General features: G+C 36.0%; 2 protein-coding genes across 6 annotated transcripts in view; one reads left to right on the top strand and one right to left on the bottom strand.

Annotated features, from left to right (window-relative positions):
- Window positions 1–4,734: 4,734 nt before the first annotated feature.
- On the top strand, window positions 4,735–8,790 carry LOC130670799 (tubulin polymerization-promoting protein homolog). Of its 3 annotated transcripts, none has more exons than XM_057474337.1 (4): window positions 4,735–4,991; window positions 6,854–7,126; window positions 8,124–8,262; window positions 8,332–8,790. In XM_057474337.1, exons 2-4 carry the CDS (start codon window positions 6,858–6,860, stop codon window positions 8,506–8,508), a joined length of 585 nt encoding a protein of 194 aa, XP_057330320.1. In that variant the 5' UTR covers window positions 4,735–4,991; window positions 6,854–6,857; the 3' UTR covers window positions 8,509–8,790. The 3 variants fall into 3 exon arrangements, with proteins under 3 accessions (XP_057330320.1, XP_057330323.1, XP_057330321.1); XM_057474340.1 differs by lacking the exon at window positions 4,735–4,991 and adding an exon at window positions 5,348–5,541; XM_057474338.1 differs by lacking the exon at window positions 4,735–4,991 and adding an exon at window positions 6,534–6,720.
- Window positions 8,791–8,854: 64 nt separating this feature from the next.
- Window positions 8,855–18,810, bottom strand: part of LOC130670798 (protein TANC2) — a 38,913-nt gene continuing 28,957 nt past the window's right edge. For 2 of the 3 annotated variants that reach the window (XM_057474334.1, XM_057474335.1), the window contains 9 exons: window positions 15,339–15,706; window positions 14,765–14,855; window positions 14,401–14,529; window positions 14,071–14,295; window positions 12,571–13,808; window positions 12,036–12,476; window positions 11,749–11,955; window positions 9,866–11,602; window positions 8,855–9,775 (listed from right to left, as the gene is read on the bottom strand). In XM_057474334.1, the coding sequence (XP_057330317.1) occupies window positions 9,470–9,775; window positions 9,866–11,602; window positions 11,749–11,955; window positions 12,036–12,476; window positions 12,571–13,808; window positions 14,071–14,295; window positions 14,401–14,529; window positions 14,765–14,855; window positions 15,339–15,706 (4,742 nt within the window). In that variant the 3' untranslated portion in view covers window positions 8,855–9,469. The remainder of the gene's footprint in view (window positions 9,776–9,865; window positions 11,603–11,748; window positions 11,956–12,035; window positions 12,477–12,570; window positions 13,809–14,070; window positions 14,296–14,400; window positions 14,530–14,764; window positions 14,856–15,338; window positions 15,707–18,810) is intronic. The other variant, XM_057474336.1, reaches the window with a different exon arrangement.

Here is an 18,810-nt window from a genome sequence, read left to right as displayed (position 1 = left end):
TTTTTTACATTTGTACTCATTTGCTGTTACAAAGTGTCCATATTTTACCTCAGCACAGATTTATAATATGAAAGTATGTAATTTTTCATTGAGGGTGTGCAATTTTTTTACAGAGCGTATTTTTTCTTAGAGATTGTGCATTTTTGCTTACAAGGTGTGCATTTATAACCTCAATATAGATTTGTAATTTGAGTGCTTCTATTTGTTACAGGGTGTGCATATTTTGTCATAGGGTGTGAATTTTTTAAGGGTGTGCATTTTTTATTGCAGTCTAGATATTTTTTACATTTGTACTCATTTGCTGTTACAAAGTGTACATATTTTACCTCAGTACAGATTTATAATATAAAAGTATATAATTTTTTATTAAGGGTGTGCATTTTTTTTTACAGAGCGCATTTTTTTTACAGGATGGGAATCTTTGCTTTCAGGGTGTGCATTTTTCACCTCAGTATAGATTTGTAATTTGAGTGCTTCTATTTGTTACAGGGTGTGCATATTTTGTCTTAGGGTGTGAATTTTTTAAGGGTGTGCATTTTTTATCGCAGTCTAGATATTTTTGTATTGACGTCGGTATTTTAAACATCAGTGCTCATTTGTTGTTACAGAGTGTCCATGTTTTACCTCAGTACAGATTTATAATATGAAAGTAGGGGTGTGCATTTTTTTTTCCATAGCGCTTTTTTTACGGGATGTGCATCTTTGCTTTCAGGGTGTGCATTTTTTACCTCAGTATAGATTTGTAATTTGAGTGCCCCTATTGGTTACAGGGTGTGCATATTTAAAAAAAATATAAATAAAATTAAAAAGCCATTTAAAATTATTTTACAACGAAAAAAAAAAATACCAGAAACGAATAACATGAGTATATTTTCATATATTTTTAATATGTGGAATTTAAGTATAAAAAAAAATATTTTCGTAAGACTCTTATACTAGTGATGAACTTAAAAGATTTATGACTCTTCAGGTGGTTATGAATGGGATTCTTTTTTATTAATGGACCCGAAAAATTTAACGTTTAGACACGTTGGGCGCTTATTCACGTTCCGTGACTAATTTCTCTACTAATTGTTTAAGTCACCTCCGTTACAACATTGAGCATTTGTAGTTTCACACTTTTTAAAATAACTCAACAAACTTAAATTAACAACTAGACGACCCAACAGATTGACTTTAGCCAAATTTTATATTAAAAATTTACCGCGAAACCGCCAACAGACCAAGTAACCGTGGACTTTATTGCCTCGAATCGAGAGCAGAGCCATCGTGTCGTTCCACCGTCGAATAAATTGCTTCGAGAATCCTCTTGCCCGAGTCTTCTCGATCTAATCGCCGTTTAAACGAGTCAGGGGAAAATATTGTTGCGACAACCCGCTCCATTGTATATATATTCACTCCTTTTTTTCATGTCATTCTCAAACTTTTTTATTATTTTATTTCTTACGTTTAGTTGTATCTGCACCTACTTGCTACCATACATTCTCACATTACACGCCGGCTAATAATAATAGTTTATATTTATTGCTACCTGATGCATTACTGCTGTGACTAACTTTATAATAAATATATTACGGTTACAAATAATGTTATGACTAATTTATACAATAAATTTTTTTATTTAAAATTTAAATATCGTTTTTAAATTTAAATTTTTTAAATTATTTATGAGTAGAAAATTTTAAATTATTACCGCTGGTAATTAATATTTAATAAATGTGTTAACAAATAATAATAATAATGAAATTTGTTTGCATCACCGTAACATGTTTTCTCCAAGTCCAGACGTAATACGAGACCTGTGGCCATACGAAGCGGTTCTTTGCTTATTAATAATAATAATAACAATTTAAATAAAGTAATAATAACCGTGATTGTGTACAAGAGTATTTATTTTCATGTGCACTTGCACTCAATGCACTCAGTGTGCACTTTATTTTAAAATTATGTCAATCAGTATTTTACGCAGAAAAAATTAACTTTAGTTTTTACAGCTGAAATTTGTGATAAATTCACTTCTACATCATTTTTTTTCAGATTTTTTAAAAATATTTGAAGGATGGGAGAGAGGAAACTTATGGACGGTAAGTAAGGCAGGAAATTAGATGTCAAGAAACAGGATGTCAAATTGGTATGAAAAATAATGGGGGCAATAGATAGATGACTAGTTGACGTCAATTTACTGTCATGATTTGACGTCAAATTGATGCAAACTTAAGATCAATTTGATGACAAGTTGTAAGTCAATTTACGTCAAATTTTTAGTAAAGTTTGAGAGAACAGTTATGTACAAAGTGTGGAATTGCTGTCAAGATCTCAACTAACTGACGTCAATTTTCTGATGACAAACTTTTGCAAACCGGGAACTAAGTGTACGTTTACTGTCATCTCTGGGCAGTTGGAGTAACTAGTGTGTCTCTTATCAGAGACAGGTCTTCGCTTCACTCTTATCGGCATAGCAGGTTTCAAAATTTCGTTATTTTGGATGAAAGACAAATATTACAGCTGCACATAAATCAAAAAAGTTTCGCGACTTGTCAATAAAATCTTTAAAAAACTGGTGATATTTAAATAAATATAAACAATTTCATCTGAGCAAATTGTGTGCCAAGGAATAAATTCCTTTAAGGAGGGAAAATTTGAAATTCGAACTGTGGATTTTTTTCCAGATTAATGGGAGTTTAGCTTTTCTACGGTTTAAGTTGCAAAAAAAAAACTTTTTAGGGATGATCGTGAAATATTTCACAATGGCAATGACTGCTAGTGATTAATCATCGATTTATGGTCAATTAGGGACGAACGAACACAAAAAAATAAATTTATTACTTGCATAATTCAAAAAATTTGTTTGGGAAGACAGGGAAAAATGAATATTTTCGAGAATACCAAACTTTTACTTTTCAAGTCTGATAAATTATATCGTTACACTAAACGATAATCAATAACGATAAGGTACACAACCACCTGTCTGTCTAAACAAAAGACACTAAAGAGCTTGCATGTCATACAACAGCAACAAGTTATGGATTTTGTAAACTATATAGATTAGTATCACTCTGTTATCAACTCTGTCTATAGAACCTACACGGAAAGAAATTTATGGGAAGTTTTCCTATGCATTATAGGAATGGTTCCCATAATGGTATGGGAATAGTACCTATACTACTATAGGAATGGTTCCCATATATTATGGGAACCATCCCCATAATAGTATGAGAATAGTTCCCATAACGATATGGGAATGGTTCTCATAATGATATGGGAATGGTTCCCATACCATTATGGGAATGGTTCCCATAATATTATAGGAACCATTCCCATATCGTTATGGGAACCATTCCCATAATGGTATGGGAACCATCCCTATAATATCATAAAATTTTTTTTTTGCACAATAGTGTAGAAATTTCCCAAAATTTAAATTTTCTTGAATGTTTTGTGCTGACAAAAAATTCTTATTAAAAATTTTAATGTTTTTTTGCCAAATTCGATTTTTTTTTTCAATGTTTGAATTTTTGTTTTTATGTTTAATAATATTTCTGTGTATTGTAGAAGTCATTACTACACTTCTTTAAATTAATTTTTTCATGATAATATGGGAACCATTCCCATAATATTATAGGAATGGTTCCTATAATAGTATGGGAACTATTCCCATAATATTATGGGAATGATTCCCATAATATTATGGGAATGATTCCCATAATGGTATAGGAACTATTCCAATTGCATTATGGGAATCATTCCCATAATATTATGGGAATAGTTCCCATACTATTATAGGAACCATTCCCATAATATTATGGGAATGGTTCCTATAAATTATAGGAACCATTCCAATAAATTATAGGAATGATTCCCATAATATTATAGAAAGTATTCCTATAAATTATAGGAACCATTCCTATAATTATAGGAACCGCTCCCATAATTTATGGTCGTAATTCCTATTATGGTATAGGAAAAAATTTCACAAAATTATGGGAACTGCTGCCATAATTTTCTTTCCGTGTAGTCAGTCACCGGGGCAAAGTGACCACCCGAAACTCTACCCTAAAACTTTTTGTAAAAAAATTTTAAAATATAAAAAATTCAATTTTTAAAAAACCCGCCTTTTTTTAAATTCTCTCCCGATTGAAAAAAAGTCAATCAAATGTCTTTTGAAAAAATTTTTCCAGCCGTTTTAATTCCGATGACTATCTAAGTCCGAAAAAAATATTTTTCCAAAGAATTTGGTCTAGATAACCTTCGACAGCTCGTCAATTTATCATGACATTGATTTTTCTTCGCAACTCTACACAAAAATAAATAATTTACATAAAACCTTGTGGTCAATCTAGTAATTAGAGTTCACGGTTCTATCAAGGCTCAATTTATCAATCATTACTCATTACTCATTACGTTTTATTACATTACTCTTCATTATTACCCACCCAATACCACTAATTACAATTTGAATTTTCCAAAAATAATTATCAAAAAAAATAATTAAAATTAACATCAAAAATGCATACCGTCGTATAAAAATATTTACCGCGATTTAAATACCAGCAGATCTGTCTAGTTTACCTATACTGCGGGTGTAACATATATATATATATATATATACACATATATATATATATATATATATATATATATATATATATATATATATATATATATATATATATATATATATATAGATAGGTATATATTTAACAAAGAGGGGAGAATATTATACCGCCGCTGTATGATAACTCAGTCGAGTTCGAGTATTCGTGGATGCACCTCATTTTATCTAAATCATCAATTAAAACATATATTTATATAAAATATATCACTCTGATTATGTCCAGATATTTAACATCCTATTATTAACAATTTTTGAAACCCATCTGTCAAACCTGACAGCACTTTGTCAGCCGACTCAAAACAAAAAATTTGAAAAAAAATCCGTGTTACGAAATTTGGTGTTTAATTTTTTGAAAATATTTTTGAAAAAAAACCAGGTAAGTAATTTGTTAATTTTTTTGATGTCAAGTTGATAAACGTGTTTTGTAATAATAAACTAGCTGTCAAGGACATTTTTATTAGAAAAAAAAATAAATGCGCAGGTAAAATAATTTTTTTGAATCAATGAGAAAAATTGGAAATTTTAATTATTGAGGTTCTTAGTATCAAAATTTTTCTCTGCCATGGGATCGATAAAACACATGCGCTCTTGTGCACAAGCCCAGATTTACTTTTTTCGTCTATTATCTCAGAATGACGCGATACAGCTGTTGATTATAAAATATATATATGTATATAAATAAACAAACGCGTAATAAATAATTAACTCGAGTGATTAATTGTTTAATTTTGAATAAATAAAATCCTTGGATTGTGGCAAAAGTGGCGGTGACGTAAAGTAACGAGTGAATGGCGGGATAAAAAAAATAAAATGTAAAATCAGTTGAACTTTAGAGTAATTATTTGAGAGAGGGTAACAAAAGTGGAGAAAAAATATTGATCGTGTTAATAGTTTTAACATCCAATTCACGTAACAGCTATTTATAGGTATGAAATAACTGCGGATGAGCACGTGTTGGGCGTTTACTTGAAACAAATATAGAAAATTATTATTTTTTTCCAGTTTTCTTTGTTTGTATTTGTTTTTTTTTTAGAACGATCAATTATAAAAAAAAAAAATATTTTAAAAAATTGCACTTGTAGTTTTTTCAATTTTCTACATGTGCATTTTTTTATTTTTTTTTTTTATCATCAATTCTTTGAAAAAAAAAATCCGAAAATTTTAAATTGTCTGCTAATTTCAATTATACTTAAGTTAGCTGACGTCTTATAATTTTCGGAACGATAAATAATAAAAAAAAAATATTTTTAAAAATTGCACTAGTAGTTTGTTAAATTTCCTACATGTGCATTTTTTTATTTTTTTTTTTTTATCATTAATTCTTTGAAAAAAAAAATCCGAAAATTTTAAATTGTCTGCTAACTCCAATTAAACTGAGTTAGCCGATGTCTTATAAATTTTGGATATTTTTCGGAACGATAGATAATAAAAAAAAAATATTTTAAAAAATTACACTTGTAGTTTTTTTAATTTTCTACATGTGCATTTTTTTATTTTTTTTTTATCATCAATTCTTTGAAAAAAAAAAATCCGAAAATTTTAAATTGTCTGCTAACTTTAATTATACTCAAGTTAGCCGACGTCTAATAATTTTCGGATATTTTTCGGAACGATAAACAACAAAAAAAAAATATTAAAAAAAAATTACACTTATAGCCTTTTAAATTTTCTACATGCGCATTTTTTTTTTTTAATTTAATTAATTTATTTAAAAAAAAATAATAAAAAAATTGTTAATTGTCATCATTTTTTTACGCGCATTAAAAACTGATAAAGATCAATGGTAAATTTTAATTTTTTTATCGTGACCTTGTCCGAGTGTCTGACCATTAAAATTTTTTCTACTGATTTTTTTTTTGACTCGAATTTGTTTTTAAATAAAAGAATTAATAAAATTGATCGTCTATTTTTATAAACAAAATTCAAAAGTAAACATGTCAGGATAAAATTTTATTGATTCAAAATTCTAAGTAAAAAAATAAATTAGATTTTTCGAAAAAATATTCTCAAGTGATTTGTTATCAGAATTATTTATCTTATTGATAGTAAAAAATATAGATTAGGAAAAAAACACAAAGATGGAAGTCGAATTAAAAATGGGAGAAGTATGTGAGATAATTAATTTAATGAGTTTTATTATCTGACGATAGTTATTTTGTTGGCCTAGATACTGGGCGATGATTTGGGTAATTAAGTTTTTTTTAAGGCAATGGAAATTATATTTTTGATTGTTTGCAGTTAAATGTCTGAAGAAACGCAACAGGTTGAGCTGCAGAGCGAGACGAACGGAGAAGTCCCGAAAATGGAGAAAAGTGAAAAGAGTCCGGAGAAACCGGCGGCCAGCGGAGCGTCTTTTGGAGCGACTTTCAAAAAGTTTTCGAAATTCGGAGACACTAAGAGCGATGGCAAGACCATTACGCTCAGCCAAAGTGATAAGTGGATGAAACAGGCCAAGATTTTTGATAAAAAAATAACCACTACGGACACGGGGATACATTTTAAGAAACAGAAGTAAGGAAATTTTTTTTTATTTGTAAAAAAAATGGAGACGATAATTTAATCAGGGTGTGCTGCACACCCTAGATTAAATTCATCGCCGTCGTGAAATTTTTAACTGCAGAGAAAGTTATCTGTGATTAGAATCAAGAATTTGATATTTTAATTATGGGTGTGCATTTTTTGGTGTGCATCGGAAGTCATTTTTTACAGATTTTTTTATCTTCATAATTTTTATTACAAAATAAAAAAGTGGAAGTCTAGATTAAATATTAGGGTGTGCAGCACACCCTAGATTAAATTCATCGCTGTCGTGAAATTTTTAACTGCAGAAAAAGTTATCTGTGATTAAAATCAAGAATTTGATATTTTAATTATGGGTGTGCATTTTTTGGTGTGCATTGGAAGTCATTTTTTATAGATTTTTTTATCTTCATAATTTTTATTACAAAATAAAAAAGTGGAAAACTAGATTAAATATTAAGGTGTGCAGCACACCCTGAATTAAATTCATAATTATCAAAATTTTAATGAGAAAAATCAAGTAAAATTCTTGGGTGTGCATTTTTAGGTGTGCAATATAATTGATTTTTTAGCACTACCTTTTTATTTGAATTTTAAATATAGGCGCCAAATTTGAATATCAGGTTGTGCATTTTTTTGGTGTGCAGCACACCCTGAATTTAATTTATAACTCAAAATTTTAATGAGAAAAATCAAGTAAAATTCTCGGGTGTGCATTCTTTGGTGTGCAATATAATTGATTTTTAAGCGCTACCTTTTTATTTAAATTTAAAATATAGGCGCCAAATTTGAATATCAGGTTGTGCATTTTTTTGGTGTGCAGCACACCAGATAAATTTTTCATGGAAATCCACAGTAATAATAATAAATTTTTATTTTGATTTGAAAAAATTTTTGTATGAATAATTGAATTGAAGTCTGAAATACTGGGGTGTGCATTTTAATAAAAATTGTAATTAAAGTTTAAAAATATATATTCTTTTCATAGATTGATGAAATTAAACATGGAACAGTACAAAACATTCCTCGAGGACTTGGCGAAAACTAAAAAAGTCGAATTATCTGAAATAATGAACAAGATGGCGAGTTGTGGAGATCCCGGTGTGAGCTCTTCCGTCTCCATCGCCGTAAGTTACCCCACCCATTGCCTTCATACCAACTGAATATAAAAATAACAGGTGATTTTATTTCAAAAGGGAAAAGCTTCATCGACCGTCGACAGACTTACCGACGTCTCCAAGTACACGGGCTCCCACAAGCAGCGTTTCGACGAATCCGGAAAGGGCAAAGGGATTTCCGGTCGAAAGGACGTCCACGATGGCTCCGGATACGTCCAAGGATACCAACATAAAGACACTTACAATAAACAGTAGTCTCATTCAAATTTTCTCCTCATCAATCACTCACACTTCCCATCAAATTTTCCATATATCAAAATATATATAAATATAAATATATATAAAAAAAAAATCAAATGTCATTTTTGACAGTTTAAAATAAATTTTCAAATTCATCATGAATAATTACTTTTTTTTTACAATAAAAAATTTTAATGTTTCAGGTATGAATCATACTGTTTAAATATATACATATATATATTATTATATTGCACAAAAAAATTTTAATGCATTTCAATAAAACATTTATTTAACATATTTTTTATTCGACAATTTTTTTTATCGATTACAATTTTTTTCTTCAATAATCAATCAATTAATTAATTAATTAATTAATTAATGTACTAAATAAAATAGAGTACAAAAAAAAGAAAACAAAGTTTTCAGACAATCGATAAAAATGATATTTTATTTTTATAATTAATAATTTATTTATTAATAATAATGATAATTAAATCTGGCAAGATATCATCTAAATAATTTAAAAAATACTGCAATAAACAACGTCCGCAAAATCCATTAAATTTTTTAATTTATAATTATTATTAATTAATTAATAATATACTTTTTTTTTATATAATCAATATAATACACAAAATTGTTTACATATAAATAAAATAAATCTATGTATAAATAAAAAATAAAAAAGATGAATTTTAAACTAAAATTTAACAATAATTGATATTGAGATACAATTGCACCGGCAGCAACATAATTATTATTAATTTATAATTTATAATAAAATATTTTATAAATTTAATAATTTAATTTAAACAAAATGCTTTGGAATTAATTTGAAGCAATAACTAATTAATTTTTATTTTAATTACAACATTACTTAGGCCTCAATAAATCGTGCGCTGATCGATCACTTGACCGCAACTTGGCCAGGGCCAGAGCCAGAGCTCAAGTTTACATCAATAATAATAATTATTATTTATAATTCTGTTAGAGTGTCAACGGACGCTCGGAATCGAGACCTCGTGATATCGGCGACAGTTTTACTGCACCCGATACCGGTGCCCTCTATCCTGGATACGATTTCGTCTTTTAGGGCGCAGAGGACGCGGCGGTCCTGTCGGTTATTTACCGGCGCGATCTGCAGGGCATCTTGGACGTCGACCAGAGCGTTCTCTAGCTGACCGATGTCGACTTTAGCCTTCGCACGGGCGTAGAAGGCTTCGTAAGACGAGGGTCTGGTGTTGAGAGCTTCATCTGCAAGCTCGATTGCTTCTTCGCATTCCTAGAGAACATCAACGGATTAAATAATTAGCAAGAGCCGGTTGTTTATTGGTACCTGGTAGGAATAAAAGTTATTGTGAAGGAGACTTACATTCATTTTGCGCTTGCATCTGCTTAGATTAAGCAAAAAGTTGAGCTTAAGTTGGTTGAAAGACTGCCGATGAAGCATAACGTTTCCGTGCTCTTGATTCTGAGCATCGTGGAGCAGCTCTGGAGCACCGGGAAACTTTCTGAGAGCATACGCGTACCTGTGGGACGCTTCTTTGAGCCGGCCCTTCCGGTAGAGCACGTTGCCGTCTTCTAGAAGTTTGTTGAGAAGAATGAGCAGAACATCTGGTTTGCCCTGGGCCATTGCCCAGGTAGCGGGACCTAGTTTAGCTCCTCTGCGCAAGAAACACTGAACAACTGGGACATTTCTGCAGCCGATCGCACGATCTAGTGGCCTCATTCCGTGCAAATCGACGTGTTCGATTGCTGCGCCACGTTCTAGGAGTAATTGGACTAATTTTGGGTTTCCTTGGAAGGCTGCTAAGTCTAGAGGAGTTCTACCAGTCTTGTCATTGGCGCTGATGTCTGCCCCGTGGTCAAGAAGATTCTGGGCAGCTGCTACGCGACCACGGACACAGGCCCATCCTAAGGCAGTGAGTCCTTCTCTGTCGGTGGCCTCTAGGATGGATCCTTTTTCGAGGAACATGTCTATTAGATTGGTGTGGCCTTCGCAGGCAGCCATCATCAAGGGAGTGCGGCCCATTGAGTCTCTCTGTTCCAGCAGAGCTGCCGCCTCATCAAGATTCGTCTCTGTTGATGTGGAGAGTGAGGACTGAAGAAGACGTTCTGCAGTTCCCCAGTGTCCTTCACGCGCTGCTAGCATCAGTGGTGACAATCCTTTGGCGTTGGTAGCAAGTGGACTGGCACCACGAGCAAGCAGAGCTGAGACTGTGGCCGTGGATCCGTGAGCTGCGGCTATTGTCAGTGCAGTCTCACCGATCAAAGTGTCTGGACGGTCTACTGTTACTTCGGCCATGTCCAGAAGGTATTCGACTATCGCTTCGTGGCCTTGAGAAGCTGCTGCCACTACTGCCTGCTGCGCTGCCTCTTCGCGAGAAGTATCAGAAGCTGTGTCTTCAGAGTCTTGGTTCGGTAGCACCCAATCACATGCCAGCAGATATCCGACAACAGAAAGTCTTCCTTGGCGAGCTGCGTGGACCAATGGACACTGTCCAGCCATGTCAGCATGACCCAGTGAAGCGCCAGCAGCTGCCAATCGTCTCACGACATCACAATGACCTCGCGAAGCAGCCAAGGACAACGCCGTGCAGCCCTGACTGTTTGTTAACTCAACATCTGCACCGAATTCCAGCAAAAGTGATACCATTTCCACGGAACCCTCGTGAGCGTACATACAAAGTACTGGAGCATTGCCCAAGTACTCGGTAATATGATTCGGAGATGCTCCTGCCAGCAGGAGTAGTCTCGATACTTTGACATTGGGACTATAGATGTTACGAAGTGTACAGAGTGCTGAAGAGACGCAAGATGTTGAGGAAGTGATCCACCAGGCTTGAAGATCTCGCGATGGCCAACTGGAGGTAACGCCTCTGTAGACGTGGGCTTTCAGCACATGGTGTCCTAGTTCTAGGACTCGATCCCCGTCGAGTGGCGATTCCAGCCTAGACAGACGGAATGCTATTGCACTGTGACCCAGACGTAAATCACATAGGAATTTTGTTGACTCGCCATCGTCACGTCTGATCAGCCATTCCCTGAAGCTGGGGTGAAAGAACATGTACGTGTCATCCAGACGTTTCACGAGGAACCCAGAGAGCATCTGCAATCAAATTCATTCCATGTCATTTCATTGGATTTTTCGGAACTATACAAAACTTACTCAAGTTTCCAAAGCAGCGTAAACATTCATCAGTCATTATTATGATAAGTATGTAAACAGATTGATGTTTATTGCAAATTACTTACTTTGAATCTCTGCAAGAAGTCTTCCCATGAAACAAACTGGTCAGTGTAGAGTGAGTTCACTGAGTAGAAGATTTCTGGCAAAGTCAGCGGGTACAATGCAGCCAAACAAACGCCTAAAAGCGGCTGAATCTTCTCAAAAGACGTGGCAGTGGGGAACCGAAGATTGAAATGCAGCTGGAAGATTTGAGCCAACGACACTGGCAGCACCTAGAAGGCATAAATTTTATTAGATATGAATTTTATTCATCTACTGATGCCACCTGCGGGTTAATGAACTGAGAACGCACCTTGTAACTCGCTGATTTAGCGACAAGATGGCCACTTTCAATGAGATCAAGCGTCAATTTGGCAAACAGAAAACTTCCACCGGCAAGCGAAAGCAAATGCGAAGCGAATCGCGTCTGATTAGCACCACAGGAAGACTCTTTTCCATTCACAGATGCCGTGACGTTGGCCTGTATTGCAGGGTTCTGCGCGCATCTGTAGTTTATGTAGTCTGCCAAATCCCTTGAGATATTGCTGCCAGCCGGGTCGTTTGTGTTCCTGTCCAAGGAGATCCTCGTGTACGGAAACTGTTTCGCGCATTCGCGCAGCTGAGTCCTCACACTGCAGACGATTTTGAGCCATCCGGGGAAATTGGGTGCGTGTCTTGTCAGGAATGAAGCTATCGTGTCACCCCGATCAGGTCGATGGTACTCGGCCTCGCAAATCGCGTCAATCAGGATCACCTACAAAGCAGCAGACGGATGTTTAGTTCAAGGCGAAATGAGGTTGCTAGACATAATAACAAGAAGAAAACGTTTATGAATAATGATAACCTACCATATTGACTTCTGGCAGTCTTCCAGACTTTCGGAGACTCAACATCGGTTCAATGATGCCACGTGAGAGCGCTAAATCCGGATCAACAGTGCACTCGCGTTGGGAAAGAGATCCCTGAAGATGCGGTTCGGAAAGTAAGTACTCACGGTAGGCAATCAATTGCGGGGCTTGGCACAATTGCGCGGCCAGTGAGTGAATGAGATCTGGTACAAGGCACGTGCTATTATTATCCGCCTGGCAAAAATGATAAGCGACAACGTGCGCAGCTAATTGTCGGATTTTATCATTTGTGTTCTTTATGCTCTGCTCAAAACCGGTGACTGGAATCTGTTTATCTGGAAGATCTTCGTCACATTCGGCTATTTCGGCACGGAGTGACTGTTCTCTCCGTCGACCAAAGCAGCTGTACTCAACGAGCTGTAGAATCAAAGCTGTCTTACCGGTTCCCGGAGAACCGGTCATCAAAACTCCGGGACTGGATCCTTTGATTACTGTCTCCAATTCTTGAAGCAACCAATTTCTGCCGGTGAACAAAGGCTCCCTTTCAATCAACGGTACTTCAAAGAACAAAGGCTTCAGGGTAAGTTGAGCTGTCAAGTGAGGAGGAACAAATCGTAATTTTGAATCGATCGGTTTAACATTTCCATTACGGGCACTTCTTCTTGCGCAAGACCGACGTTTATTCAGACCGGTATTGTCATCTGGCTCTTGATGGGCTACATTTGAGTGACGGCGCGATGTCAGGGGACTCGAACTGCCATTAGAAAGTCCAGACACCGAAACTGACATGGACATTGACATGGAGGTCGAAGCTGAAATGGAGGTCGATATCGAAGCTAAACTTCCTGCTGAATCACAGTCACGTTTCCCCTTTATTTTTGACTTTCCTTTGGTTTTCGAACTGCTAGTTCTCAGCGCCGCGGCTACTTCCGCCTCGCTGGAGGTCCCCGTCAGCGTCGACACCGGGCTGGTGTTTGTGGAGGCCATCGTCTGCTGATCGAAGCTCGTCAGGCTGCTGAAGGAGGTGTCGTGACCCCGCGGGTCCAAACGGGTCGTGGGTCGCACACACGCGGCCCCCGAGGGTGGCCGATTCGACCCAGGGAAATCTGTCGTATCGACCGCGGGGTTCGGCCGCAAATTACTTGACCCGAGGAGCAAACCCAACCGCATATAGAGGTCAGACTGCGAAGACTTTCTCGTTTTTGTAGACAATGGCTTGACGCTTCCTCCTTCATCGTCTGTAATCACAATAAACAACACTGTTGTTATTATTTTATAAAATGAATGCCAGAGATTAGATGCAGGCAAACTCCATGATGCACATAAACAAAAGTTATCAGTTCCCAATGATTTTATTCTGATAATAATGTGATTATTCTCTACAAAAATAAAACAAACAACAAGAGCTCGGGTGATTTATTTTCATGCTGGTGCTGGTAAAAATAGTAGGGAAAAATGAACAAAAAGAAAACAATCCACACGATGAATAAATTATCCTGCCTGTAGCTCCGCGGTTGGATGCAAATTGCTGGCTGGCTGCTACATCGGTGACTTTTCTAGTAGGGGTCACGAGTCGCGTGAGCCTGTCATCTTTAGTTGGTGGATCAATCAGCTGATTCAATCCATCACTGGCAGTCCCCTGACTCGTGCTCCAAAGTGACTTTATTTTACCGAGCACGACTCCTGGCCATCTCGAGGTACCCTCCCAGGAAGTGGTCATCCACGCTAATTTATTTAGTCCATTATCATAATATTCATAAATGACAACTTATATCCGAGTAATTGTGAACTTTGAACTCAAATGAGTGATGAAATGAAGGAGCTTGTTACCTGATAGCGCTGATGGATTGTCGACATCAACGGGACTACATTTTTTGGCTCTCTGGGATGCGAAGGGGCTGCGAAGACCTTTGGGATTGAGAAAGAATCTCCGTCGCTGGTTAGGTGGCGTCGGGCAGCCTGATGGAGCAAATTAAATACAAATATGAATTGAGTAAATTAGATAGCAGGTGTTGGATGATAGATGAATAGACTTGAGTATACGGTATGTGCAAGATGATCTATGATAGATATTAATATACGGACGTACACTCAAGACCGAGAGGTTTAATGATAAATTGATGGGAAAGTAATAAAATCATCAGCAATTTAAAATAAATAGTAATGATAATAAATAGCCGGTATTGATATTTACTTGCTGCCATATGTGATTTGTGCCTCGACGTCACTGACTCCGGGAGAGCTGGCGGCTTGCCCTTAGGACCTTTTCCGGTTGCGTCTTGGCCCTGTTGCAAATTAAAAACTTTATTACATCTCTCAGCAATGAACGGATTTAATGTTTTTTTCAATGCCTCAGTCGCTTGCTCATGGAACTTTTTGTTGTAATTGACAATAGTTTTTTGTGCAAGCGAAGCAGATGTGAGGATTTGAGATGCTGATGGGATAAAATCGAGTCACAAGTCAAGAGGCGTCATCATTGAATGGACCCGCCAACACTAACCGATCTCGTTTGCTAACTTTGTGCTGGGGATTTATACAATCGTAGGCTGAGCTGTTGAGGATTTAATGTCCTCATTGGATTATATCAAGCTTTTATGCGCACACACACTTGTAGTCAAACGCATATATGGTATTTGTGTGTAGGCGTATAAATATTTAGTTTTTGAATCTGATGCGTCATTCAACGCCTTCAGATTTACTTTTTACTCTTATTATCGAGTGAACCGACCGTCTGGGGACATATTTCCGAGGCTTAAAATGGTACTTACATGTGATCGGTAGACGATATTCGACCGGGAAAACTTTGATTTTGGCAGCGGGCTGCCACAGAGAGAGTTGATGGCCGATGGATCCTCGTTGTCATTCCAGTCGTCAATGGCAATCATGGACACCGGTTCGGATGAGCTGAATCCGGTGTCATAGTGAGTGACGTCGTCCCGTATTTGACGATCTGGTGCATCGTGACAGCAAATGGGACATGCCTCGCTGCGGAAGAGACAGGAGTAGCAGCGTTCGTGCCCGCAGGAATCAATCAGACGTCGCTTCTTGCCTTTATCAAATGGCATCTCGCAGGAGGGACACATTGAGCCGGCCAGCATTCCCGTGGACTCGACCAAGGCGCGGATCTGTGCCAGATCTTTAAATAAACAATAAATCCATTATAAGCAATTTGTTTGTGGATGTTTATTAACGGTACGGAGGATGGTTTAAAGTTTAAATGCTCGTGCTGATTGTTGGCTCTGTTGATGGTATAAAAATATTATTATATTGTGAATGGCATGTAAGAATAATATAGGATAGTGACCTGTTGAAAAATCACGGGGTCATTTACTTAAGTTTAACTCAAAGTCTACCTAAGGTTTATAATCCTCCTCGACTTCTCACGATAGTATCAGAGGCTCGTGTAATTTATGATTTACGATCGAGAGGAGCCAGTACTTTCATACCAAACGACCAGCTAGAAACACTCTATTCCAACTTGTATAACCCTTTACTTTTATTCTATATATATTTATACACGTGATCCATAAAATCCCGGAAGAAAACTGTTCTTAGAGTTAGTTTACTGGTAATGTCGATCGGCAAATTCGACAAGCAGTATTCGATCCTTAATAAATAATATCTCGTATTATTATTACAACTATTATTTCATTTTTTACTTTAATAAAACTCTCATCGATCTTTTTATCTCATCGCGGTTTAATATTTAAACAAAAATACATAAGCTATTTTTTCTTTGGCCGAATGACTTTTTACTCGAACGCTGACTTAATGAAAAAATTCCACCGCTCGCTTAAAGGTACACTGTAAAAAATCACCGGGGTAAGTCCAAGCGGTATAGGTGTTAAAATTGGCGGTGTTAAATTTCAACACCGAAAGCGGTGTAAAAATAACGCCGCCGCCGGTGTAAATATTCTGTACCGGTGTTAAAAAAAATTCTCCGGTGTTAAAATAACGCCGCTACTGGTGTAAATATTCTAGACCGGTGTTAGAATAACGCCGCCACCGGTGTAGATATTCTTTACTGGTGTTATAATATTTTACTTTGTGAATATTTTTACTTACTCGATCACTATACTTGTTAATATATGATATTATTTATTAGTTTTCATAAAGAACTGACATTTCTTGTGTTTTATAATCTTCAAAGTTAATGCTCCAGCTTTTACACCGATATTACTCCGTTTTTACACCGGTTACCCCGCTTTTACACCGATTTTACTCAGCTTTTACACCGGTTACCCTGATTTAACACCGGTATTTTTAACACCGGTGAATTACTCCTCCTACACCGGTGTAATTTTATTTTAACACCGACAGGAGTTAAAATGAGTCCATTTTTAACACCGCTCTTTTTACAGTGTACGAGCATAATTTTGTAGAAAAAAATACCCAAAAAATTTGACTTGTGTTCCAGCCAAATTTCGGATTGGGCGATGCGTTTCCGTGGCTCAAAAAAATTACTTCTGGAAAAGTATCTGCGGACCTACTTCACTTTAAAAATGTAAATGATCAATTAGTGTATTTATTGGTTGAATTTCTCAATCAGAAAATTTTATTAGGACTAGGAAAAATTTCTTGGCGTAAAAAGAAATTTTTTTTTCAATTTTTGCGTGCAACGGCAACTGTGTCGCCGTACAAAATGACTATTATGAGTATACTGAAGTGAATTTTGCGGAACGGTCGGCTATACATCCGACAAAAGACATTCATGGAACTATTCAGCTCCAGACCGACTCAATCCACAAAAAATTTGGTACACTGTAAAATGACATCGCTCAAAATATTAATTTCAACTGCCGATCCGAGAAAAAGTGCACACTCTCATCGGAGTTAATAAATTTATCAGCTCGTGATATTGTAGCTAACGTGACAGGTTACAAGATTCTTAAAAAACACCTTTTATTACACCAGTTTGTAGTAACGTTACAACAAATTGATAAATTTTCTCTCGTATTCTACTAATGACGCAATCCATAAATATAACACAAGGTTACTAGAAAGGTTTGTAATTACCTCCGGCGCCTGTCAGTCTATCTAAGCGATCATACAAATTCCTTAGACATTACATACACTAAAATATATATATTATACATTATATATATTTGATACATTAAGATTTATATCTACATCTACATCAACGCATTTAAATCTTTTAAACTAAAAACGTGGGAATGCCTGCGCGCAACAGTAAATTTATATATATATTTTTTTACAACATAACAAAAGATCGGTAAGGCTTTAGACAGACTGTAAGGCACAGCTTAAAAGAAGGGAATAAATACAAAAGGAGAGTTAAGTTTGAAGTAGAGAGTTGGAAAATAGAAACGAGTAAACAGGTGGTAGGTAACTCTTAGCTCTGTAGTATTGCTTTAGGTCGAACATTCGCTTAATCGTGTTCTCGCTCTCTCGCTCAAACTCGGTCTTGTAGTTGGGCGGTTACCAGACAATATATTTTACTCTTAAGAGTAGTCTACAACTGCAGACACATTGCAAGAGGATTTTAACGAGCTCTTTTTCTTTCTCTCTCTCTCTCTCCTCTCTCTCTTTAATCTCAACTCAGTTGAACTAAAGATCTGCCAGAGAATACTAGAACTACTACACGGATAAAACATTATTCTACAGCAGAGATTCAGAGGCTGCTCAAGTTCGAGATCAAAAAACGTAACGGTCGGTCTGCACTAACGATCACCAATTTATCAAATTTACCAGTCGGGACAGCGAACAAATGAAATATTTTATTCAAACAATTGACGGTTGTTGTTAATAAAACAATGTAATGAATAGGAGAGAAACAAAGTAAGACAAACAGCGAATTCGAGCTTCAAAAGGAATATAAACTCAGACGTTAGTCAGTTATATTACATCGTCAGTAGCGTAAGTACCGAGAAGGAGGAGGTCGACATGAGTGCGTTGACCCAGGTCTTACGGTAACCCGCAAGAAACAACTGCACACTGGAAACTGAAAACCTTGATATACCATTCTAAATCACTTTGTGCACTCCATTAACTCGCAAACTGTACAGCCAGCGCGGGCGATAAAAAAAACAATTCAAATTTTCGCGCGCTTGGATTCAAAATCCGCCCGACAGGCGGCTACGGCTGACTACGCCTTCTCGCACCCGAAATTCGCTAATGGCCTTTAATAACAGGTCCGTAATTATGCTCTCTGCTCACTACAGTGTAACTGAAAGGCATAATATAAAAAGCAGCTGTCTAACGCGCTCTATTTATTCGCAG

Source organism: Microplitis mediator, chromosome 7, assembly GCF_029852145.1.
Source record: "Microplitis mediator isolate UGA2020A chromosome 7, iyMicMedi2.1, whole genome shotgun sequence".
Taxonomy (NCBI): Eukaryota; Metazoa; Arthropoda; class Insecta; order Hymenoptera; family Braconidae; genus Microplitis; species Microplitis mediator.
The sequence above is the reverse complement of the archived record's forward strand: the minus strand, read 5'-3'. Positions and strand labels throughout refer to the sequence as shown.

Bases quoted from the DNA above. Each gene is read 5' to 3' on its own strand.
- LOC130670799 (XM_057474337.1), top strand. From the start codon at position 6,858: ATGTCTGAAGAAACGCAACAGGTTGAGCTGCAGAGCGAGACGAACGGA. The intron at 7,127-8,123 runs GTAAGGAAATTT...TTCTTTTCATAG, and splicing joins ATACATTTTAAGAAACAGAA to ATTGATGAAATTAAACATGG. The intron at 8,263-8,331 runs GTAAGTTACCCC...TTATTTCAAAAG, and splicing joins GCTCTTCCGTCTCCATCGCC to GGAAAAGCTTCATCGACCGT.